The 26,174-nt window shown below is 43.5% G+C and overlaps 1 protein-coding gene across 1 annotated transcript in view; it reads left to right on the forward strand.

The window, feature by feature from the left end:
- Positions 1–24,726, forward strand: part of FAXDC2 (fatty acid hydroxylase domain containing 2) — a 57,494-nt gene extending 32,768 nt beyond the window's left edge. Inside the window, exons 8-11 of the mRNA XM_060240278.1 lie at positions 8,798–9,003; positions 10,570–10,675; positions 20,990–21,156; positions 24,405–24,726. Of these exons, the coding sequence (XP_060096261.1) occupies positions 8,798–9,003; positions 10,570–10,675; positions 20,990–21,156; positions 24,405–24,534 (609 nt within the window). The 3' untranslated portion in view covers positions 24,535–24,726. The remainder of the gene's footprint in view (positions 1–8,797; positions 9,004–10,569; positions 10,676–20,989; positions 21,157–24,404) is intronic.
- The last annotated feature ends 1,448 nt before the right edge of the window (positions 24,727–26,174 follow it).

Raw genomic sequence — 26,174 nt, forward strand, 5'->3', positions numbered from 1 at the left:
ATGCCAATACCAAAGACAAAGACCATTGCTGAACAATACCAGGTATTGGTGGAAACCTATGTAACAAACCCTTTAAAAAACATTTGGTTATTTTATTAGCAAAAACAGTGGTACCTTCCACTTCCATATGGCAAGCAGAGATTGCTGCTAGGTGAACCCTAATCGATGACACTGCCAAACCACTCTGTGCTAAAAATAGTAAATACTCTAAAACTATTGATATTGGACAAGTAAATGGGCATCAGTTCTTTTCCTTACACCACTTCTCAAAATGATCCCATTTACTCTCATAAGATCGACGAGTAGAGGGCTTACGGGCCTCTCTTAATACCTGTAGCACCTCCTCCGAAAACTCCTCATTCACAGCTCTATATACCATGCTGTCAAATGCAAGTCCTGCACCTTGTGGTAAATTCTGACCTGAACTAGCAAGTCGGGAACCTGTGGGAGAGGAACGAAATTCCCATGGGACAGCCTTAGCAACTCTGGGAACCAGACCTGTCTTGGCCAAAATGGGGCCACTAAAATCATCCTGGATCGATCTACCTTTATCTTTCCCAGGACCCTTGGAATCAGGGGGAAAGGTGGGAATGCATATAGCAGTTCTCCTCTCCACCGGAACTGAAATGCATCCCCTATTGACTTCTGACTGTGGCCTCCCCATGAACAAAAAATTTGCGCTTTTGTTGACTGGCCCATAGCAAACAGGTCTACTTTCAGCATTCCCCACTTTGCAAAAATTGGGTTGATATATTTTTCTTGCAGGGACCACTCATAATTGACCAGAAACTTGCTTCTCAGGGAGTCCGCTTCCTGGTTGGCAACTCCTACTATGTGGATTGCTTGAAGAGAGGATCTTAAGCGAATTGCTATGGCCTGTGCCACCTTGCACAGCCTCAAAGAGCTGGTCCCTCCCTGCCTGTTCATGTAATAAATAGCTGCAGAATTGTCTGTTTGTACCAGCACCTTCTTCTTCTGTAACCTATCTGAGAAAGTTGTTAAAGCCAACTTAATTGCTCTTAACTCTAATACATTGATGTGATAGCCAGAATGCGACCATGGCCATGTATTCTGCACTTGAATACCTTCACAGTGTGCACCCCAGCCCACCCTTGAGGCATCCGTCATCAGTACTACTTCAGGTGACCATGGCCCAAATTCAACTCCTTCAAATAAATGTAAGTCTGAAGTCCACCATTCCAGTGATCTAATCACCATTCTAGGGATGTTAAAGCCTTGATGTGGGGAATGCACCCATATATCAAACCGCCTTATAAACCAGTTTTGTAGCTCCCTCATGTGCAACCTAGCAAAGGGAACCACAGCAGTTGTAGACGCCATCAAGCCAAGGGCTTGTTGTATCATTTGAACAGACTGAAAACGTTTCCGTTGGAAGGCCCTTACCATCCTCTTTAGACTCAGAGCTCTATCTCTAGGCAAAAAAGCCCTATTCTCTTGTGAGTCTAGATATGCCCCAATAAACTGGGCCTGCTGTGATGGAATTAAATGTGACTTCTCATAATTTATTATGAGTCCTAACCTAGTGCAAGTGCTCAACACAAACTTTATTTGTTCCTGCAACCCTTCCCGTGATTTGGCCACCAACAGCCAGTCATCCAAATACGGGAAAATGGTACAGCCCTTAGTTCTAAAGTACGCCATGACGACAGCTATGCATTTTGCAGGGAGTGACTCTGCTTCCAGCGGAGACCCCTTCCATTTCTCCTGGTTGGGTGCTCTTTTATGACTTTACCTCTTTTGAACAGGGTAGTAAGGAAGATAAGGTCAGAGGGGACAGACTGTATTCTCATAGCTCCACACTGGCCATGCAGATTTTGTTTCAGGAGCTCCTATGCCTAGCAGAAGGGAATGCTACCTCTTCTCCCTGTGCCGGATCTCTTAGTCCAGAGTGCATGTCTACATCATGATGTACCTAATCTGCATCTAACAGCCTGGAGAAGCAGGCAGTAAGACCTTCCTTTTCCCAGGGGGTCATGGATGTTTTACTACAAGCACACAAACTATCCACTTGGTATGCGTACAACAGAAAATGGCTTCAATTCCAGTCCTGGCTGGCCCCAAGAGAGGAGTGTCCCTTTACATGCCCTTTGTCCTCCATATTGGAGTATCTGCAGTTTCTTGCCTGGTCAGGGCTTGCAGTATCTAAGTTAAAACCATTTGGTGCCTCAGCCTTTCATATTGAATCCCAGGACACCATGGTTTTTGCCCATGTTAGCACAACTTTTTCTTACCTCATATTGCCCCTCAGCATTCCCTGCCTTTGGTTTTGACAAGCTTGATGACAAGCTTTTCAGCTGCTAGCTGTGTGTTCTCTTGCCCTATTGTCAAGGAAGGTTGCTTTTTTGGTAGCCATCACTTTGGCCAGCAGGGTAAGTGAGTTGGTGGCCCTCAGAGTCAACCTGCCTTTCCTCAGTCCCCCCCACACACACACCCGCTCCCTGAAAGAGTTGTTTTGCATCCAAGCCTGGATTTTCTCCCTAAAGTGGTGTCCAAATTTCATTTAGCCTAGGACATCATCCTACTGGTGTTTTATATTTCCCGTTTCAGAGGCAGAGTTTGCCCTTTACTCACTTGATGTGAAGAGAGCATTCTTATGTTACTTAGAAAGAACCAGACCATTTTGCAAGAGCAAGTCTTTATTTGTTAATGGGGTTCCACAAAAGGCAGAGCAGCCTCATCCCAGTTGATATCTCAGTGAGTGGTAGCAGCTATAATTTCCTGCTACAGAGCAATAAACAGCTCTAGATGTGATGGCACATTCCACTCTGTCCCAGGGCACTTTGGCTGCATTCCATCAGCATGTCCTGGTCCTGGACATCTGTAAGACAGTTGCTGGGCAACAAAGGATATGTTTGTTAGATGCTATGGTATTTAATGCCAAGGAAGAAGGGATGCTGATTCTACTGTCCTTGTTCCAGTGAAGATCTCACTCCATTTCCTTCAGTAAGTAGCTCACTAATGGCCTGAATTATGGATGGCCACCCACTGGGAAAATGGTGGTTCATGTTGGTTCATGATTTGTTTGGTTGCCTGAACCGGTGGTTCATGGTTTGTTTGGTTCAGAAGGTGTAGAACAGCCCCCTCACAAGTTAGGGATGCCAAACTCACTGAGTCTTCAGCAGCCTCTCCTCCACCCACCCCCAAATTTGGTGAAGATTGGATTTGGAATATCTGTGTTATAGCTCCCCCAAAGCTAGTGCCCCCAGGAAAGCTCAGCTTCAGTTCTCAATACAACTCTTCTCTCTTAGTGCTGCAAAGTGAAAGTAGCTGAGTCAGGGTGTCTGCTCCCATAGAGCAGTGGGAGCACCATGATTGGCACCTAGAGCTGCCACTCAGGCTATGGACAACTGTTATGGACTCCCAGAAATCTAACTCCAGTGTTGCCTAGGAATTGTTTGAGTTGGCGCCATTCATTGTTTATGAACCTTTGAAACATGATTTCCATTACACATTCAGACAGTCCTTGAAATTAACAAGGGAGATTCTTCAGTTGGATGACTGGTCAAACATTTCAACTGAACTGAATGATTTCAACTGAACTGAATGATTCTAAGGGTGAAGTGCTTTGTGAATCAAGTATGCACCAGAACAGGTGAATACACTAGAGGCATTTGTAGCAGTTCTCTAATTTTCCCAAGCCTGCCCAAAGGGATGTAATTCAATTTTTTTAATGAGTGGAGTGGGGGTTTAATTTCCTTCTTTTTTGGCATATTTTAGTTGTCTCTGAATGGAGGTGAACATTGAGAGAAAGGTACATGGTAGAGTCTTCCTAAGACTACACCACTTTAGAATGCAGGTATTTGATTCTTTACATTGGACACACCTTGGACAGGTAATGCAATTGTCCCTGGCTTGCTGGTTAAATTATTTAAATATGCAGTTTTCCAATTGCATTCTGGAGCACTGCTTTTTCAGGAACATGACAATGAGCTTTTTCTGAGCCTCTGAATCAACTTGTCTTATTTAATAAGACTGAATTTGTTACGCTGCCTGCTTCAAAATATGGCAGGCTGAAATCCATGCAATTTAAGTTTAAATTCATGTAAAATATATGTGGCATTCCTGCCCCCCCACCGCTGCCTTTTAAGTCACTTGACAGCCAAAATCATACTAATGCTGCATTTGTCAAAGGCAATATCCTGTTTACAAAAGTGGGCATTTAATCTACCATATTTCACCCAGTAAAAGAAATAACCAAAACTGGAATGGAAGCAGACAAGACAGTTCATTAGCTATTTGTAAAAGTGCTAGCTGTTCTGGGGTGATAGGTGGAACCAAATCACATAGATAGGAATGTCTGTTAATAGTAGAGCAGCTGTAAATCAACAGTTCTACATTTGCTGATGAATTTAATAACTTTTTAGTAATATGCCTCAAAATAATTTAGAATCCAGCTCAATGTGGACGTGAGCCATTGCCCGGACTACTATCAGCCAGTTTAGCTCAGGTATTACTTAAACTACTCTGACCCAGAAAACTTAAAAAAAAAATAGTTTTCACTGAATGAAAGTATTCTCTGTACTACCATCCTGGGCCTTTCAAATTCCTTTGTTTTAAATGGGTATTAACTATAATTTTATTTATTCATTTATTTAATCAAATTTATATCCCGCCCTCCCCTAACGGGCTCAGGGCAGCTAACAAAAAACATATAAAATATTAAAAAACAGAATATACAATAAAATCAATTCTATACATTTTTCAACCATAAAAATCCAAGATGCATGTCAATGTTTCTGATTATCTGTATTTGTAATAGAACATGCCTTTCCTGAACACATATAACTAGCATGATTTTTATCCTGTGCTGTGGATGTACAGGGGATAGGAAGATTAGATCCAGAGCTAGAAGGAATGCAGTGGCCCATGTAATCTAACTTCCTGACCTGAGATCGTTTCCTAGATCTGGAGCATCCTATTTCCAAAATCAGAGAGAGAAATAGATAGGAAGTTCATGCACTTATCTCCCTGACAATACACAATATGAAAAAGCTGTTAACTCCCAAACTTTATTTCCAAAACCTTTGCTTAAGTGCAGGATGTAGCCCAAAACCTGAAGATTAAATGATGAGTACTCTCACTGAAGGTAGTTTCAGGTGGATAGCTGTGTTTCTGCAGGGCCATAGGCAGGATTTTTGTTTATTGGGGCAGACATAGCTGGGATTTTTCATTTAGTGGGGCACAAAGCCATGCAGAAAGTAGGGATTATTAAACCTGCTCCCCTCAAGCTCGGTTACCAGATGGGTAGGGGCCCCATGCATGCAAAAGAAGGGGGGCACCTGCATAGGGTTGCCAAATCTAACTCAGATAATATCTGGGGACTTTGGGGGTAAGGCCAGGAGACTTTGGGGGTGGAGTCAGGAGACTTTCCATAAAATAAATAAAAACACAGCAGTGCAGTTCCCCTGAATAGAGTCTTCATTTCCTCACCCAAGCAGCTGTAAATCATCTCTCTCTCACAGACACAGCTGACTGGGGGCAGGAAGGAGCCTGGGAAAGTGGGAGAACTCCCGCTGAGACCTGGGGATTGGCAAGCCTACACCTGCACCACATTTGAACCCTTCAACTCAATTCGATGGGGGGAAAAGTCGGATTTTTTTTCCTCACCATTATATAAGAAATAATCTACTAAATGTTTGGATGAAGTATAAGAAATATGGCGATGAGAGAAAACCACTATGGATAGTGCCAGCAGAAGTAATAAGAATAACAGCTGAGACAGGAGAGGAAAAAGGGATGTCATATAATCAATCATTAAAAATACAAAGCAGTAAAATAGAATTGAAAACTGCTGAAGAGTTGAATAATAAGTATGATTGGTTTCAAATGCAACAGATAAAAAGTTTGGTGGAAAGCGATGTTAAAACTGAAGGAATAAGATGAGAACAAACAGAAATGGAAAAAGTTCTGCTTGGAGATAATGAAAAATTAATTTTGAAAATCTATGTTACTTTTAAAATGGTCTACGGAAGATGAAGTAGTGAAATCTCAAATGATTAAGTGGGCAATTAATGTAAATAAAGAAATACAGATGGACACATGGGAATATTTGTGGAAGAACTCTATGAAACTCTCAACATGTCAGAGTATTAAAGAAAACTGTTTTAAGATGATGTACAGATGGTATATGACTCCTAAAAGGTTGGCAAAGATGAACAATAAGATGCCAGATAGATGTTGTAAATGTAAAAAACATGAAGGATCTTTCTACCATATGTGGTGGACTTGTGAAAGAGCGAAAAAGTACTGGCAGATGATTCAACAAGAGATTTCTAAGATCTTGGGATACAAATTTAACAAAGTTGCAGAGACTTTTCTGTTGCGATTACAAATGGAAAAATTTCCAAAAGAAGATAGTATTTAAGATGGAGTGGAAAAAGTTTAGACAATACGTAGAAAAAGAGTGGAAAATAAAAGGACATTGGACAATTTTTGATAATGACTAAGTACAAGAGGGAGGAGGATATTAATTTTGGTTCTTATTAATTAAGGGTACCTTTAATATTAAGATTTTAAGTATATAACACCAGTGGGGGTCAAGTAACGGGGGGAGGGGTGGGTAGAAAGTAATATATGGGATAGATTAAAAAAAAGTAATTATTAATGAAGTAAGAAATTGAAATTTATTACCATATGTTACTAATAAAATTGTTTGAAATCAAACTCAATCCGATGGCAGGGGGGGGCGGGTTGCAGATCCAGTCTCTCCCCCAGGCCGCTTCCATTGGAGCTGCTCTGCAAATGAGCATTCCCTGGTGTGACTGTGTGCCCCCTCCTTAGGCTCCCTCCCTCTGTCTTCCAGCTGCGCCCCCTGGGCCAGGTATTCCCTGGCAGCCACCCACTCATCCTGGTAGCTTTTGCTGGTCATCTTCTCTCCCATCTCTTGATGGGCAGCATATCCCCTGTGGGTTGTGAACCAGTTTGTGCCCATTCCTAGTATCAACCTGGTGATGGTGGTGGGTTACAGATCTATGCCCTGGCTCCAACAGCGTATCCCCTGTGCTGTTTCTCTTCATTTTGGCTTCACATTTTGGGGATGAGGAGGCGGCTGAGGTGGGTCTCTGTCCTGAGGCAGCATCTCAGGCCTTGTCTCTTCCCTGGGCCTCCCCCCATTGTCTACCTCAGACATGGCCTGACTCAACTGATATGGAAGGCAGAGGGGAAATGCCAGAAGGCCCTCAAAGCACCATTTCTCCCCCCACCCCCAGCTGCCTCCTTGCCCTCCTTTTTTTTCTCCCTTCTGACTCAAAACTCATGGCCCAGCAGTGGTGACAAACACAAGAAATAAAATCTAAAAATTGGGGGGTGGCAAGTAATGGGGCCGGGACCCTAGCCTTGCTGTTGAAGTAGTGAAGTCAAGACCCAAAACTACAGGCCCATGTTACCGTAGTACCAGAACAAAATAAGCCTGTAGTTTATTCTTAGCTAGCTTGACACAGCCCAGTTTCATCCCCCATAGTTGCCTAGGTATGACCTGATCCAGTTAGGGGATGGGGGAAGGGAGTCATTTCACACACAAAGCAGTTTGTAATAGTATCAACTAGGGATGGGCAAAAATCTAAAAATTCTGGTTTGATTTCGGGTAGCTCCTGAACCAGCCAGTTTAGATCCCCCATTATCCTGGTAACAGAGGGGGTGGCTTGCCTGGGAAGGATTAAATGGCCAGCAGCTATTTAACCCATCCATTTTGCTTCCCTCTGCTTTGAAGCCTGTGGAGGGAGCTATTTAAATCTAACCACTGATGGAATGACCTGTACTGCTGTTAGGTTTAAATGGCTGGCAGCCATTTCAGTGGTCTCTTAAGCCAAACCAACAGGTGAAAACTAGGATTGCCAAATCCAATTCAAGAAATATTTGGGGACTTTGGGGGTGGAGCCAGGAGACATTGGGGCGGAGCCAGGAACAAGGGTGTGACAAACATAATTGAACACTTAGGGAGTTCTGGCCATTACATTTAAAGGGACAGCACACTTTTAAAAATGTCTTCCTTCCATAGGAAATAATAAAGGATAGGGGCACCTTCTTTTGGGGCTCATAGAATTGGACCCCCTGGTCCAATCATTTTGAAACTTGGGGGGTACTTTGGGCACTAGATACTATACTGAAAATTTGGTGCCTCTACTTCAATAAACAGCTCCCCCAGAGCCCCTGAAACCTCCAGATCAATTCCCCATTATACCTTATGAGAATCAATCTCCACATAGGGAATAATGAAGTGCTCAGCAGACGTTTCCCTCCCCACTCCGTTTCTGGCAACTCGGAAGTGAGGGATTGGCCTCTCTACTCATGAGTTGCTGCCAACTTCTTCAAAGTAACACAGACACACCATCCCAAGAGGAAGCCTTTCCAATCGGGGACTGAAGCCTCCGGAGGTGGAAAGGCACATTGTTCTCTGGGGGCGGGGCTTCCCCCTGCCAGCCAGCTGACTGGGGACAGGAAGGAGCCTGGGAAAGCAGAAGAACCCCCACTGGGACCTGGGGATTGGCAAGCCTAGTGAAAACCAACAGTAAAACCATCAGGTTAAATGGCTTACAGCCAAAGCAGACAAAGGTCTAGTAAATGTTTGAGGAAGGCACCGAACCAGGTCAAGTTAGTGCCAAATTTTGGCTTGTGAACTAGTTTGTGCCCATCCCTAGTATCAACTTGGTGGTGGTGGTGGGTTACAGATCTATGCCCTGGCTCCAACAGTTAATTGGTAGTATCAGAGCTAAGAGAGCTCATTACTTAAAGCATTTTCAATTCCTTAGGAAGCAGATGTATTTTCTTTCTCTTCTAGGTTGACAGAGCAAAACTACGCAAGACTGTCCTTATAGGACTGCTCAATCAAATTTTCATCTTTGTTCCACTGATGATGCTGTCATTGCCCGTCTTGAAACAGAGAGGTGATCCTTTCAGTTTGTCATTGCCCACCTTCCACTGGTTTCTTCTTGAGCTGGCTGTCTATACACTACTGGAGGAAATGCTGTTTTTTTACACTCATTGGTAAGGGGTTAATTATCGTAAAGTAACAAAGTGGGACTTCTCTATTAATTGGTTTAATTAAATCAAAATCTGCCTGTTTATAGTTAACAATACAGGCTGCAAAAGGTCTTGCATTCCCTGGTTTATATAACAAATAGGATGCAGCAATCTAGTACAATGATGTAGTCACTTGTTTGACTGAACATGCACCAACATATGAAGCTGCTTTATAGTGACTCCTTTGGTCCATAAAGTCAACACAGACTGGCAATAGCTCTCCAGGGTCTTAGGCAGAGGTCCTTCACATCACCTATGTGCCCTTTTTAACTGGAAATGACAATGATTGAATCAAGAATCTTTTGCCTGCCAAGTGGAAGTTAAATCACTGAGAGTCTTTTGGCTTTTTTCTTTCATTTTTTAATCTGCCTTTCTCATTAAGACTCAAAAACAGATTACAGCGTTATGAGGATGGTGCACTTAAGACTATTTGACTATGTATCGAAACTGGATTACAATCAAGAAAATAAGGAAAAAAATAATGCCATACATCCTAGCTTGGATTTTACAATTAGAGGGTGGGAATAAAGTGTAATACATCCAACAAATTACAGCATGAATGTGGAAGACAATCAGACAACTCAAAATTACCTTTAGAAAAACTGCCCTCCTGTAGAATTTCATTTTACACACTCTGTGAAATGACAGACAAGTGGGAGCCTTATTGACCTTATACAGGCAAGCCAGTGCACCTGTGACTCTTTTTCAGGGGGGCACCTTCAGAAGGCTGTGCTCAAATGAGCAAAGGTGTCTTACCAGAACATATCAAAAGAGGTGATGTTGTAAACAGACCTCAGATTCAGCAGGAGTTCACAGGAGCACAGCTCCTGAACCTTTCTGACAGTTCCCCCTCTTCCTCTCCACCTACCTTGTCCAGTGAATAGTAGGCGCAACTGTGTAACAATCCCTGCATTAGGAGAGCGGGCAGCCAGCCAGCCAGCCACCAGGAGCTTTGCCACACCCCCAGAAGCCCTCATTAAGCCTGGAGAAGTTCGCACCACCCTTTCTCCACTTCTTAAGTAATTTTGGGCAGTGGGTGGCTTGCTGACCTTTTTACTGTGGGGGGGAGGGCAGCCAAGGAGAGCCTCAGGTGAGTGAGGCCTGTTTGGGTTGGCTGGATCTCTAGCCAGCCCAAGCAGGCCTCACTTGCCTGGGGGTCTCCTTTCTTGCGTCAGGTTGCTTCTGGCTGGGGGGGGGCATATGCTAATGAGTTATGCTAATGAGCTCTGCCACCTATTTTTCTACAAAATGACCCCAGGCTGTAAAGATATAACCAAAATCATTAAGGGGTTTCTAGGTAATAACTAGTACTTGGAAATGAAGGTGGTAACTAACAGAAGATCTGACTGCAGGACAGTAATGTACATACTCTACCTAGTGCCCAGTAGTAGTTACACAAACTGCACCATCTGGAGTGTAAGTTTTCTTCTAAGACAGACCTATGTAGTGTGTGATACAGTAATCTACCTTTGATTTCAGAAGATCAGTCCCATTTAAAATAGGGAACATATCCTGCCTCTTCTCATGCAGGTTTCTCCACCACCCTTTCTTCTATAAACACGTGCACAAACAACATCATGAATGGACTGCTCCTGTGAGTGTTACCAGTACGTATGTTCATCCATTAGAGAATGTGGTAAGTGTTATTTCAGAGGTTCAGTTGAAACTTGAGGCATTCAGACATCATAATAAACATTGCTTCTTTGCTGCACTCATATGATCTCCTATCTCCCTTCCCTTGCATGCAAGGACATTTTCCATACAGGTTATTTGGTCCAAGTTTGAGGCAGTAAAGAAGTGTTATCCCCTCTCCACTTCCCACAGCACTATGGTGTGTGTTCATGCACTTCCTAGGGTTTTTCTGGCTTTTCTCCAATATTGGGAAACACTGAAGCAAAACCTGAACTGCTGCTGTGTAAGTGGGAATGCTCCAGTTTTTTCGGCTTCATCTATAGCAGGGGTGGGGAATGTCTGGCCTGAGGGCTGTTTATGGCCCTTGAGATCACTTGGTCTGGCCCTCAGGGATTGCTGGGCCGAGCTGAGTCACATGGTGGCCTCCCTGGGGCCTGGCTAGCCGGCGAGGATTGTAGGGCCCAGATGCACTGTGCAGCAGCCTCCCTGGCCAGCAGGGATCGCGTGGCCCAGCCACACTGTGCGGCAGCCTCCCTGGGCCTGGCTGGCCAGGATCGCTGTGGGGCCTGGAATAATAATAATTTTTAATTTATATCCCGCCCTCCCTGCCGAAGCAGGCTCAGGGCGGCTTACATCACATAAAATACAACGTTACAGTAATACAACAATAAAATATCCCAATTTCATAACAATTAAATATACAATTACATTTAAAACAGCAATTAAAATATCCATTTAAAACCACAATTTGATTTGGTGCTACAATCTTGATATAAAACATAGTTTTCATGGCGATGGTACAATAGTTTCACATTAAAAAGCCAACTGGAAGAGGATGGTCTTGCAGGTCCGGCAGAACTGGTTGAGGCTCCGCAAGGCCTGTACCTCTTCTGGTAGCTGATTCCACCAGAAGGCCTTTCTCCCTTGTAGCTTTCAATTTGGCCTCCTTCGGCCCAGGGATGGTCAGCAGATTTTGCGAGCTAGATCTCAGTACTCTCTGGGGAACATATGGGGAGAGACGGTCCCTAAGGTAGGCAGATCCTCGGCCATATAGGGCTTTAAAGGTAATAACCAGCACCTTGTAACAAACCCAGTACACAATTGGCAGCCAGTGCAGTTCCCGCAGCCTAGGCTGTATATTTTCCCACTTAGGGAGTCCCATTAACAGTCTGACTGCCACGTTCTGCACTAGCTGCAGTTTCCGGGTTCAGCACAGGGGCAGCCCCATGTAGAGGGCATTACAGTAGTCTAACCTCGAGGTGACTGTTGCATGGATCACTGTTGCCAGGTCATCATGCTCCAGGAAGGGAGCCAACTGTCTTGCCCACCTAAGATGAAAAAAGGCGGATTTAGCGGTGGCTGCTATCTGGGCTTCCATTGACAAAGAAGACTCTAGTAGCACCCCCAGGCTCCTGATCCTGTGCACTGTTTTCAGTGGCGCACCATCAAAAGCTGGTAGGGGAATTTCTCTTCCTAGGCCGCCACGGCTTAGGCAAAGGACCTCTGTCTTCACTGGATTCAACTTCAACCTACTCAACCTAAGCCAACCTGCCATGGCTTGCAGCGCCAGGTCCAGATTTTCTGGGACATCATCAGTCCAGCTGTCCATCAGTAGATAGAGCTGGGTGTCATCAGCGTACTGGTGGCAACCCAGCCCATACCTCTGAGCAATCTGGGCAAGAGGGCACATGTAGATGTTGAACAACATCGGGGAAAGAACCGCCCCCTGAGGCACCCCACAATTAAGTAGGTACCTCTGGGACAGCTCTCCCCCAATCGCCACCCTTTGTCCCCAACCATCAAGGAAAGAGGAAAGCCACTGCAAGGCCAGCCCCTGAATCCCTGTGTCTGTGAGGCGGCAGGTCAGTAACTGGTGGTCGACCATACCATAGCCGATAGGTCTAACAACAACAGCACCGCCGAATCACCTCAATCCAGATGCCGCTGGAGATCATCCACGAGGGCGACAAGCACTGTCTCCATCCCATGGCCCGGGCGGAAGCTGGACTGGTGTGGATCTAGGATGGAAGCGTCATCCAGGAAACTCTGCAGTTGTGACGCCACTGCCCTCTCAATAATTTTGCCCAAAAAGGGCAAATTTAAGACCGGCCAGTAATGTGCCAATTCGGTTGGGTCTGATGTAACCTTTTTCAGGAGGGGGTGGACCACAGCCTCTTTAAGAGGTGTTGGAAAAAGACCCTCCGAGAGGGATCTATTTACGATGTCCCGTATAGGACATCTTAGCTCCCTCTGGCAAGCTTTAATTAGCCAGGAGGGGCATCGGTCCAGATCACAAGTTGTTGGGCGTATAGTAGAGAGAATTCTGTCGACTTCCTCCAAGCTGAGTGTGTCGAAGCGATCCAAGATTGCACCAGAAGACAGGCACAGGGCCTTGAGTTCACATACTGTGTCCAATGTGGCAGGGAGGTCGTGGCGGAGCGACGTGACCTTGTCTGCAAAAATTTTTGCAAAAGCCTCACAGCCTGCCTCTAATTCCTTAACATTTGGCCTGCCTTATGGCAGTGTTGTAAGATTCCAAATTGTCCTAAACAATTGGGCCGGGCGCGAATTTGCAGATGCAATCTTAGCCGCAAAGTAAATCTTCTTTGTGGCTTTGACTGCCATCTCATAGGACTTCATAAACTCTCTATAAGTTGTTCTAGTCGCTTCGTCCCGAGTACGCCACCATTGCCTCTCTAACCGTCTGAGTCCTCGTTTCAGCTGTCGCAGCTCCGGGCTGTACCACGGAGCCAGCTTAACGTGGGGGTGCAGAGGGCACTGAGGTGCGACCTCATCAATGGCTCTGGAGAGCTGGCCATGCCAGGAGTCAAGCAGATCATCGAGAGAATCGCCAGGGGGCCAGGGATCCCATAGAACCATTTGGAACCGCTCAGGGTCCATCTGACTCCGCGGGCGAGCCATAATAAGCTCGCCACCCAAACAGGTTTGGAGTGGAGCATTCACACGAGCCTTGAGGGCAAAGTGGTCCGACCATGGCACCACCTCTGCAGTTATATCATCCACCATAACCCCAGCCGCAAAGATCAAGTCTAGCATGTGCCCTGCCTGGTGAGTGAGCGCTGTAACAAATTGGGAGAGTCCCAGTGTCGCCATGGATGACACTAGGTCCATCACCTGACTAGAGGTCGTGTCATCAGCATGGACATTAAAGTCACCCAGGATCACAAGCCTTGGGTACTCCAATGCCCAGCCTGTTGCGGCCTTGATCAGGGATGGTAAGGCACTGGCTGGTGCGTTAGGCAGACGGTACACCAGCCAAATCGGCAACCCCTCCCCAACATCCAACGCCAGAATGGCACATTCAATACCATTGATCTCTGGGGCTGGGAGAACCCTAAAGGAGTAAGCCTCTCATATGAATAGGGCCACCCCTACCCCCCGCCCGCTGGTCTGTGATTGGTGAAAGACTGAGTAACCTGGGGGAACCATTTGGGAGAGGGCCACTGTGTCTCCCTCTCGCACCCAGGTCTCAGTCACACAAGCCAGGTCCACATCCTGCTCGAGCAGAAACTCTCGGAGGACGGAGGTCTTATTATTTATGGACCTGGCATTGCATAACACCAATGATGGAGGCGAGTCATTCAACCTGGCCTCACTACCTGTCACCCTCGGGATGGGGCACAGACTGGAAGGCTGTCGAGCACTATCGGGTCTCAGTCTCCTTCCTTTGTATCGTTGTCTGTTCCCACCATCATACCTCCCCCTCCCCAGGAGTACTGGAATCCCCAGGCCAGTCATCCCCCACTGGTCTCTACTTCTGTCGTAGCCAATGCAGAGCACAACTCACACCCTACAATTTATTAACTCCCCAATCCACTTTGCCTTGCTAGTCAGTTCCCTTAACCTATCAACCTGCCAATTCTAAAGTTAACCAACCCAGTTAAAAACCCAACCCACAATCTCCCTTATAAATTAATTGGCTAAAATACTTAATTTAATTCTGATGGCTAATTATTAATTATAAAACCCAACTCTAACAATAAAACACCCTTAATTAATTTGCCAATATATATATATATTTATCTAAAGCCAATCAATCCAAATAAATATGTTAATTAACTAAAACAATCCAACATTTAGCAGATTATCAACTCAACTCAATTATAAAACTGGCAGTTCGTAGATAGTTGGAGGTAGTTGTTGTCACAAAGTAAAGTGCTGTTGTGCTTCCATGTAAAGTTCTCCTCAATTTGCGGTTTGTGCAAGAGCAGGGTCCCCAGTTTCTCAGATGTAGTTGTGGGATAAAGTGCAGGGCTAAGTGCAGCAGTCGTGTAGCAAGGTATAGAGCAAGCGGAGGCCTGAGCTCGGTGATCCCCCCATGCAGCCTGGAAGACCTGGGGGGGTAAAGACCCCGCCTCGTGCCCCCCCGCCACCCAGTAAGGGCTCCAAAGCTCCGTTCGTGGAGTCGTATGGCACTCAAGACGGTCACTGTAGCCCTCCACTTCGCTCGTGGGCCCGTCAACATCCAGGATGGCTGTTTCAAGCCCTCCTCGCCAAGCCAGAGGCACCACAGCCACCGCCGATCACCACCGCCAATGTTCCACTCCTGGTGTCCAACCCCGCCAGCGCCCAGCATTCTGCTCATTGCACGGGTCCACCCGGCTCCGCTCTCCACTCGGTCCTGCCCGACCTCGCCCACACTCCAGACCACAGCCTCGGCAGTCCTCCACATCCATGTCAGGCCCAACTTGCCGAAATGGTAGGAATTAAACTTAACTGACGCTCTGAGGAACCCTCCGGGTTGTTAAACTTTCACTCTTCACCTCTCCCCAGTAAAAATTACTAGGTCCGCCATTTGGTGCAGCTATACAGGCATGTGGAAGCATACGTTTTCAGTTTCAGTTTTCAGGAGCTTTAGCACCCAAGCTCCTGCCTCATTGCCATCTTGATTGGAAAAAGTCCAATATGCTAATATTAGGGGATGTGATCTAATATGCTAATGGGCTTTTTCTACAAAAAAAGAAGACCTGGACCTAGGCATTTGCCTAGGGTGGCAGGCCGTGTGTGTGTGTGCCAAATTAGGCTCTCTGCATATGACTTCACATAAAAAAACAATTATTTGCATTAATTTTGCTGGCCTGAATCTTTCTTCCTCGATGGAGCACTGTTTTTTAAGTTGATAATTTTGTATGGCCTGTGAATGATATTATAAATATCCAAATGGCCCTTGGCAGAAAAAATGTTCCCCACCCCTGACCTATAGGACAGTCATTTCCCCTGAATCTGTAGCTGTCATTACCATATGGGTGTGTGTGTGTAGAAAGACTGTTTTCTTGATCAGCAATTGAATTTCATGTCATTATAACAAATATATGTATCAGGTTCTCTGAATTCTCTGCTTAAAAATGAAGTATGTTGTCTGTTTCATAGCAGATATGCCTTTCCCCTACAATTGACGGGGCTAGAAACTTTAAAAAAGAGAAAGAAACTGAAATTTCATGAGGCTGATACACAGACTGATACAACATTCAGTTCCTGATTTAAAAAAAATAAACCCTGAAAAGGCCATGATGGTGTGGTGATGGGAAATGGCCACAACTGGGCAAATGGGAAATCACACAAACCTTGCCCCATGTGGAAAACACTAGTGCAGGGTGTTTGGAAGCTTACCAAGCCCAATTTGATGTGATGTGTAAGTATAGGCCTTCTGGGCAAAATGGACTTTGTTTCTTCCGCACAATCTGGAATTCTAAGTCATGGTTTAATTTAATTTATTTCTAAGCCATAGTTTAATTTAGTAATAAGCCTCTCCCAATTTAGAACAAAATCACTGGACAACACTGAGCAGATGGGAAAGTGTACACAGGCTGTAAACAGGATTTCATGTTTTAGTGGCTGTGGTTTAGGTCTTCTACTGCTGCACTAGTTGTTGTCCCTGCTATTTCATCACCTCAACTCCTCAGAAAAGCAGGGAGCCACATGGTCACATATCTGTAGGAGAGGGTGTTTAGGAGCAATTATATCTACTAAACAGATCACTCATTCTGGAGGACTAACACCCATATCAAGAGAAAAACAAAGTTGCATTTGCCTATAACCATGTTTCTCCCCCTGGGAAAAAAGCTGCCGGAACTCTCAAGATAGAAATGAAGGAGAAACACATGGGATTCTGCGAAACAATATTATTTTCATGCTCTATGGACTTATTCCTACTTTAAAGTGGTTTCCAAACTTTAGACATGTCACCAGTGACCAGCTTCCTCAGTTCTTTTTTGGGTCTTGCTTTTGGTGCCTAACGCTGAATAATGTCCTTAAAGCCATCTTGTTTTAGCATACTTTGTTGGATCAAAAATTGTTAAGGGAGGTCCAACAATTTCTATAAACAATCACAATGTTATAGTTTTGACTGACAAGGAGGATCTTTCTGAAGTGACAATCAAGTTTATCTGGGAAAATCCTTTTTCATACTCACTGGAGGATATTTCTATTGTTTTGGGAGTGTGCCAAATCTGAAACAGTTTCTTGGGCATTTCTTCTCTGAATGGCTTGAATGGCTTATCTTTCATTGAGCTGAAATCTTCATGCCAATGTTTAGTTTAGTTTAATTTAATTTATTCGATTTATATTACGCCCTCCCTACAGAAGCGGGTTCAGGGTGGCTCACAATACACAATAAAGTTAAGATAAAACAATTAAATTAAGCATTAAGTTAAATCAGTTAAAACAACTTAAACAATTTGGTGCTAATTTCCATTTAGTTACAGATGGCATTCAGTGTTCTTAGACATACATTTAGATCTAATATCTCGGCAGCTTCAGTTAAAAGCTAGCTGAAATAATATGTGCATTATTTCTTCTTCCCCATAGAAAATGTTTTCCTTGAGTTTGCTAGCCAATTCTTAGAATCCAGAACTCTTCCACACTTTGACAATTCTGTGTCTTCTTTTAAAATCAGCCATTTCCAAAGAGAAATTTTAAGTTGATCATAATGCATCTGGGGAGACTGGTGGATCATCAATTCGATTTTTCTATGCAATGGGACACCCTTAAATTGCAGGTTTTTTTATTGTCTCAAGTGTTTTTTTTTATAATAAAGACCTGGAAGTTTTCTTTTTAATTTGGTGGTTTTTTATAAATATGAACCTGAAACAGTGCTTTTCTTCCCACAAACATCAACAAGACACTCGGTCTTGCTGTGGACTTTGTACAGATTCATATTTCTCTCCTGCAAATCTAAACTCAGTTCTTACAGTTCTTGCAAAGTATCACAAATTCATCTGATCTGACCTAAAATGTCTATTAGGAAAAATGTATAAAATACTATTGCAATATGAAACAGAACAAGTGAAAGATTGTATGATCAAATGGATGAAGAACTTTGGAGAGATTATTTCAATGAGCCAGAGGGAAAACTTACAGACAAAATAAATCAAGTTTACTGAATCCAAAACCCTAAAGAAGAACTGGTATAAAATGTTCTTTAGATGGTACATCACACCCAAAGAAATTGCAGACGCTAACAAGACCTACAATGCTGGAGGTTGGAAATGCAAGAGTATAGATTCAGCATTGTATCATATGTGGTGGTCCTGCAACAACACCAAAAAAACTGGATAAAGGTTCATGAAGAAATAAAAGATATTAAAAGTTAACTTCCCAATGAATCTAAAAAATATGCTACTAAATATATTACCATGTAATGTATCAAAAATTCATCATGAACTATTTAAATACATGGTGACAGTGGCAAGAGTGGTATCTGCATCTAAATGGAAAGCTGAAATGTACCCAAATTGATTGACTGGAAAAACCAATTAACTGATTATATGACAATATCAAAGCTAACATCTTATCTGCACAACAGACCAGAATCTGAATTTCAAGAAATTTACGCCTTTCCAGGGTGGAAGAGAAAACAGTGGAATCTTCAAAAGGTATGTCCTCAACTTTAAGCCTGATCTCCTTAAGTTAAGCCGTTGATCTTAGTTGGAGTCCAGTTGGAGTCCTACCTGGATCTGCTGTTGATCTTAACCACTCATGGCACCTGAGCATGATGGAGCTTGCCATGGCCTGCACAACTGAATCTTCAGAATGCTGTCCTGCATTAATTTGTTGCTTCAAAAGTTCGAAATCTTTGCTGGCCACCGTATGCAGAACTTGAGTGAGGGAATGCTTATCTTTTGGCAAGAGTTCCAGGAATAGAAGAATCCTCTCCCATAAGAAGAGCTGATAACCAGTCATAATGGCTTCATAGTTAGCACTTTTGAAATCTAATGCTGCTGAAGAATACAATTTTCGACCCAGGACATCCAGTTTTTTCTCTTCCCTGTCTGTAGAAGACTGGTAGGCCTGACAGCACTTTGGCTGCATCTCCTCCATAACCAAGGAGGAAGGAGGAGGAGATGTCAAATAGTTAAATGGCTCCTCCTTGATCTTATAAAAATGTTCTACCTTCTGAGGGGTAGGCTGGAGAGATGTAGATTTTTGCCAGAGTTCCTGCATGAGATCCTCAAGGCCCTCCAACACCGAGCAATAATCCCAGGAAACTGAATAGAGGCGACTATCTTTGAGTTTGTGTTCCGAGATAATGACTTCTTTCTCGAGAGACCGGGCCATATGAATAATCTATTCTCCAAACATTTGGAGATCCTTCATAGCAGATGCTGGAAATGGCTCACCTCATCTCTTGTCTGGGCTCAGATCTGATGTTCTGTCAGGTTCAATCACTGTTTTTTTCCTTTCACTGCAGGAATAGGAGAACATGGCCTATGTGAGATGGTTGCTGAAGGCGGATACGACACCCAATTAGGGTAGTGATATAAACTCGCATCCCTGGGACTTGTGAAGTTGTCACCCTATTCCTCCATATATCTTGGAGGCATCATGTAAGGATGTGAAGGCCACTGCATAGGTGGTTGGTGCTGAGGCTTCAGAACTGTGCCCATTTGCTTCAGATCAGATTCAAGTGGAACCTGGCCATGTGGTAAGCCAGTATTCCTGTCCCCATTGGAGATAGAAACAGGTAGAGACCTTTGTCCCAGAGATGGAATCCTGGGCTTCTCCTGCAAGATTGCCATTGGCTTAGGAGTGCAGATGGGAGCATTCTGCTGGGGAGCCGATTTACGCCTTTCCTTTGTCTTGCCTTTAGCCTTCTTAGCTGGTGGGTCAGAAGTGGTGCAATGAGCCTGAGGGAAGTGACCAACATCAGATCCACTGAAACATGGATCTGAGAGGTGAAGACATGGAATTGGGAGCTTGCTCCGGGACTGACTTGGATGAGAGGTCTGAGGTTTTAAGAGCTTTCTTCCACAGTGCTGCCTCAAGTTTTGATACCCTGTCCCCATGAGCATTAGGGGTGAAGCATCGACAGGCTTTACATTCTGATTCACCCAATCAGAACAGACAAGGTTTGTGTTTGTCAGCTTGGGTAATCTTTGCTGCACATCAGGAGCACTTCTTGAAAAGGGCCTTCAGAGCCATTGAAGGAACTCAGCAGCCAATGTAGCTTCAATAAATCTGGATGAAATCTGCTCGACTGTAGCTGGAAACTCCAAAAACATGACCTTCTCCTTCAGCAGCAAAAGAGGAACTGAAAGTAGGGCCAGGGGCACTACTGTGCAGGAGCACATGGTCCCTGGCAGGGGTCATTTTGTAGAAAAATAGGTGGTGGAACTCATCCAGGGACTGTTATGCAGCTGCACCTACTATTCAATGGACAAGGTGGGAGGGGGAACCCTCAGAATGGTTCAGGAGCTGTGCTCCTGTGAGCTCCTGCTGAATTCAAGGCCTGGTCCCTAGGTGAGGATTAGTTTCTGACTCTGGTGCAGCTTTTTGCTGTAAAGACCTATCTGATGCACAGTCCCCATGTGGGACTGCACAGAGCATCAGTGATGAAACTCAGGTTCACATGAAACTCAGGTTCACAGACAATCTGTAGTTGTATCAAGAATCTTGAATCTACATGTAAAACACACATGCTAAGATCCTGACTAGATTTTTTGCAGGCACAAGGATTTCCACTAATGGAGCACAGATTTCCTGCCTCCCCCTGCCCAACAGCAGCCTCAAATGCCCCCTGAAATCCTTTCTTGGAGCCCCCCACTGGAACATGGAATGTAGCAGATGGGAAAACCACTATCTATGAATGGGAATCCTTGCACCCACCAAAACATTAAATTGGGTCCTATCCATGTCTTACAGCAGATTAAATTTCCTAGCAAATGGTACTTCAACACTTCAGAGACCTGATAATCTTATTTTAGAATAGTTTTTAAATGATCCTTGGAAGATACTCCTTTAGAAGCTTATGTACATTATCATAACGAACATATGATTATAAGTTGTGTTTTAATTCCAGATTTCAGTTATGATACCTTTGCTGACTGGCCCTGTTCTCCTTGGATCTCATGTTGTTTCAATCATGGCATGGCTGGTTCTTACAATTCTGTTTGGTTCAGTTTCACACTGTGGCTACAATTTACCATTACTGCCCTCATCAGAATTCCATGACTACCATCATCTCAAGTAATTATATTTTGTTATTTAACGTACTGAAATTCCACTTTCTTTTCACATATCTGTGGGGTGTCAAGATAAGAACGGACATCTTTAACTTGGCTAATATGCAGTCTTACATTTGTAATCATGGCCTGTGTTTTTCTTAACAAAAAGCCACTCAGTACTTTTTCTTATGATGGATCAAAATGATACAAAACAGTGTGCAAGCTTTTGAGTTCTCTAGAACTCTGTCAGGCTGGATATTGGATGTCTTGGACACCAAGCAGTTTTTTTCCTGTTAATGAGAATTGTCAGATTAATCTGCGTCTCTGGATATCATCCTTTAAATGTGTGTCCTGACCAATGTTCCCTCTAAGCTAGAGTCTTGTGAGCAAAAATTCTACTTTGTGAGCTACTGGCATTAAAGTTGTGAGCTACTGCATAAATTATGGTGCTCCAGAGCTAAGACAAAAATGAAAGAACTGGAGACAAAAATCTGTGAGCTAGCTCATGCTAACTCAGTTTAGAGGGAACACTGGTTCTGACTTATACCATGGTATTATTATTGTTTTAGTTGCTTTGATGTTATGAGAATTCTTATTGACATAATGTTTCCCCATGTCTGCCTTTGGGTTAGCTACTCTAAAGTCTTTGTGGATTAACAGCACACTGAGAGCTAAGCAACCAAGTACTACAGAAATTTTAGCATGTCAGTGGGCAGCTTTTAGTTTTAATAATTATGTGAGCAGAGATGTTCAGTCAGCTGAGGCTGCAGAGCTTTTCAGTCAAACAGATGCTATATATAACCTTTTTGTCATATGTGTCTTACTATAATTTTTCATATTATTTTACAATTCTTTACCCCTTGGTATTCATATAATCTGGGACACTCTGAAATCAGGATATTGCCAAGACTGCATCTTCACAAAGAACATAACAGAAGCCATGTTGGATCAGGCCAATGGCCCATCCAGTCCAACACTCGGTGTCACACAGTGGCAAACCACACACCCCCCCCCCCCCCAGTGCCATCAGAAGGTTCACAAGTGGGGCTAGAAGCCCTTCCACTTTGCCCCCCCCCGCACCAAGAATACAGAGCATCACTGCCCCAGACAGTTCCAACAATACGCTGTGGCTAACAGCCACTGATGGATCTCTGCTCCATATTTTTATCCAATCCCCTCTTGAAGCTGGCTATGCTTGTAGCCGCCGCCACCTCCTGTGTCAGTGAATTCCACGTTAATCACCCTTTGGGTGAAGAAGTACATCCTTTTATCTGTTCTAACCCAACTGCTCAGCAATTTCATTGAATGCCCATGAGCTCTTGTATTGTGAGAAAGGGAGAAAAGTACTTCTCTACTTTCTCCATCCCATGCATAATCTTGTAAACCTCTATGATGTCACCCCGCAGTAGATGTTTCTCCAAGCTAAAAAGCCCCAAGTGTTTTAACCTTTCTTCATAGGGAAAGTGTTCCAAACCTTTAATCATTCTAGTTGCCCTTTTTTGGACTTTTCCCAATGCTATACCCTTTTTGAGTTGCGGTGACCAGAACTGTACACAAAGATACTAAAAGCTGTGCTGCCTTTTAAAACTGAATTTAGCAGGCAGTAGTCAACAGCATACTGGAATGGGCTATACACACTTAGTCTTCATTGTATCCATATTCATATTTTGTATACTATGTACCTGGCATATATTCAGATAATTTTTTTTTAAACCCAAACCAGCAAGGCATCATGCAAGTCTCCAGGTACAGCTGCAAACAGTGGGATCTTAGGAAGTAATTTAGAAATGTTCCAGTGTGTACTAAAACAAGCAATCCCTTGAATGGTAGGACTTGAACAATTTCTCTCAATCTGTAGCATCTTGCAGGAGCTCATGATGGATTAATTTTAAAAATGTATCATTGTTCATCAATGGGAATATGTTCAATAAAACCAACTTCTCCCATATATTCCTGCATGACAATTAAGATTTTTCCAGATAGACTCACTCTCTGTGTTAAGTGAATGAGCACAGGGAATAGGGAGTGGGATGCTGCATCTCATAAACAAGTTCCTTATGGTGGAAGTTCACTCACCTGGACTTGCTTGTTTTAGGGTACCAGTACACATGGCACTGGGAGTTCAAAGAACAAAGCATTCTAGCTTTTAAAAACACACACATCAATACTATCATGTTTTCCTCGGGACAATTTTATATTAGAAAAATTGGGGGGGGGGAGGGGCCTAACTCCCATCACACGTGGTCCTGTCTGAATTGGGTCCAAAGAGGCAGAAGCGAAAAGGCATAGACAAAAGTGGGAACTCAGTTCACAACTAAGTGTGATGCTAGGAGTAATAAACACTGTAATGTTTATTACTATTACAAGGCACTTCTTGAACCCATAAGGATTGACTATACAATACAAATGTTTAAGACGAGAAATAAAACTATTTACTAAAAGCTCAAAAAAATCTGTTCTGGTATCCCTTTCACCATAGCCCTAACACTTCCAAATTGAAGTATCCCTCTAAACTGAAGCCATCTGTTCTTATATTTTTGTACGTTTCTCACATAGGCTTACATATTGATCCAGAGGAGTTAGCTTTGTTTGTCTGTTGCATCAAAATAGTAAAAGAGTCCAGTAGCACTTTAAGATTAACAAATTTTATTGCAGTGTAAGATTTGAGAAACACAGCTCTCATACATCTGATAGAGCTGTGGTTTTTTTTTAAACTTATGCTACAATAAAATTTATTAGTCTTAAAGGTGCTACTGGACTCCTGACATTGAAACAAAATCTTCAAACGTCTCTCTATATGGGGTTTTGTAGTAGGAACTCCACTGCATATTAGGCCACATACCCCTGATGTAGCCAATCCTCCAAGAACTTATAGGACTCTTACTACAGGGCCTACTTCAGGCTCCAGGATTGGCTACATCAGGGGTGTGTGGCCTAATATGCAAAGGAGTTCCTGCTACAAAAAAAACCCCAAAACCTCTGTATATAAATTTAAACTGTTTACTTTGAGCAGCTACCATCATACATAAGGCTGTGATATGCTCAACCAATCTCCTGCTGCCACAAATGACTGCAGTGCAGGCAATGCGTCCTGCCCCAGAATACCACCTTTAAGTCATATCACACTTTCTAATGGCAGAATGGGGACTGCAAACAAAAGTGGTGAGAATGAAATGGAGGGGAACGACCACTGATTAAATGTGAGGAAATAATACAAAGGAATTTTCTGCACCATCAAACCACTAACTCCCCTTTGCACTTTCCCCCCAGATTCAATGAGTGTTATGGAGTTTTGGGCTGGTTTGACTATCTGCATGGAACAGACAAAATGTTTAGGCAATCAAGGGCCAATAAGAATGCCTCAGAAAACATCCCTGAATTGCCAAAAAAATCTGAATGACCTTCTTCAAGTACAGTCTACTTCCTCTATTCTGATAATCACAGGAATCAGGGAAGATGATTATGTCAAGTGATTTCCCAGCAAGAAGCCTGAAGATACCAATGTAATATGTTCTGAGTTTCCATTATCAGAAGACTGTTGTTTGCAGTGACTTTTGTATCAATGCAATAAAAGTACTTATCAGAAGACAGAGCTCAGAATGCACTGTGCCTTTTGAAGATAATTAAAATGAACGTAACATTTGCATTATACAGAGGAATGCTAATATCCAGATTGCCATTCAAGGTGACTAATGGCTTTGATTGCATTACAAATGTGTTGTAGAGGTATATTAGCTTCTACTATGAGTATATATTTCCAATATTCAGGCTGACAGGAAACCAGCTATTGTGGCAGAATTTCAGGTTGGGTTTTCCAAGAAATTCAGCCTGACCCGATGCAAATGATCAACAGCAAGACCTCTCAGAAAATTTGTTTCCCACTATCAGGAAAGCAGTTTTTTGTTTTAGCCTCAGGGCCAAACTAAATGTGAAGGTGTCCATGGGTTGGACTCATGGATGCCACCCTTTTAAAGAGATTTAAAAATGCTGCATGAATCTAATCCTGATTAGGGCTGCAGTGTGGCAGGGTGAAGCAATCTTGTCTCAATGCAAAATCCGGAAATTCCAACAGCACAGGGCAATGTGGCAAGCCTAATGTGTCAAATCAGAGCATCCAAACTGATGTCAAACCTGAGGCTCCTCCAAGTGAAATTGAAGAAGCTGTGGCAAACCCAACAAATGTAAAATTGGGAGAATCCAGTCAATGCAAAAGCCAACAATTTATGGTAATGCCTGACCCAAGAATCTACCACAAACCTGACATACAGCAAAGAACAAAACACTGCAAGGCCAACAAAACCAATTTCAAAGGGCACAATCAAAGCCAAAAAATATGGCAGATATCAAGCTCTGGGAAGACACAGAAACACAGTGCAATTAAGGGGGGGGGGGGAGAGAGAGAGAGAAACAGTAGTGGGAACCTGAAAAACTCAGCTCCTGATACCTCCCAAATATTTCAGAAATCATTCTAGACCCATTTTCTTGTACAAGTTAACTAGGATTTATGATTCTGCAGGGCCTGCAAAACAGAATTGTTGTAATTGGACATCCACCACCTCAACCAAAGGCTTTGCACAACAATTCTGTTTTGCAAAGCCTTTGGTTGAGGTGGTGGATGTCCAATTACATCGGCTTCCCCTGCTTGAACCCACTTCATGCTGAGGGCAGTTTGGCTCAGCTGATTAAAACTATTGCCCCCCTGGCATCCCACAGTGTGCACTCTGGGCTTATGATATCTTTGGATCACCATCATGTTTTAGGTTTTTAAATTGCTATCAGATTTTAAATTGGAATGAATGTTTTAGTTGTTTTAGTTTTACATGTTGTTGTAACTCACCGAGACCACTCACAGGGAAGGGCAAGCTATAAGTCACATAAATAAACACACACATTCAGACCAGATATAAGCTGGATGCACTGAAAGCCAAGTAATACAACTTTAAACTATCCTTGTATCATGTTTTCTCTTGGGCCTAGTTCTTAGAAACAGCAGATAAGTAGTAAACCTGACAACACTATTTCAGACAGACATTAAAGGTT

This window comes from Heteronotia binoei, chromosome 5, assembly GCF_032191835.1.
Source record: "Heteronotia binoei isolate CCM8104 ecotype False Entrance Well chromosome 5, APGP_CSIRO_Hbin_v1, whole genome shotgun sequence".
NCBI lineage: Eukaryota > Metazoa > Chordata > Lepidosauria > Squamata > Gekkonidae > Heteronotia > Heteronotia binoei.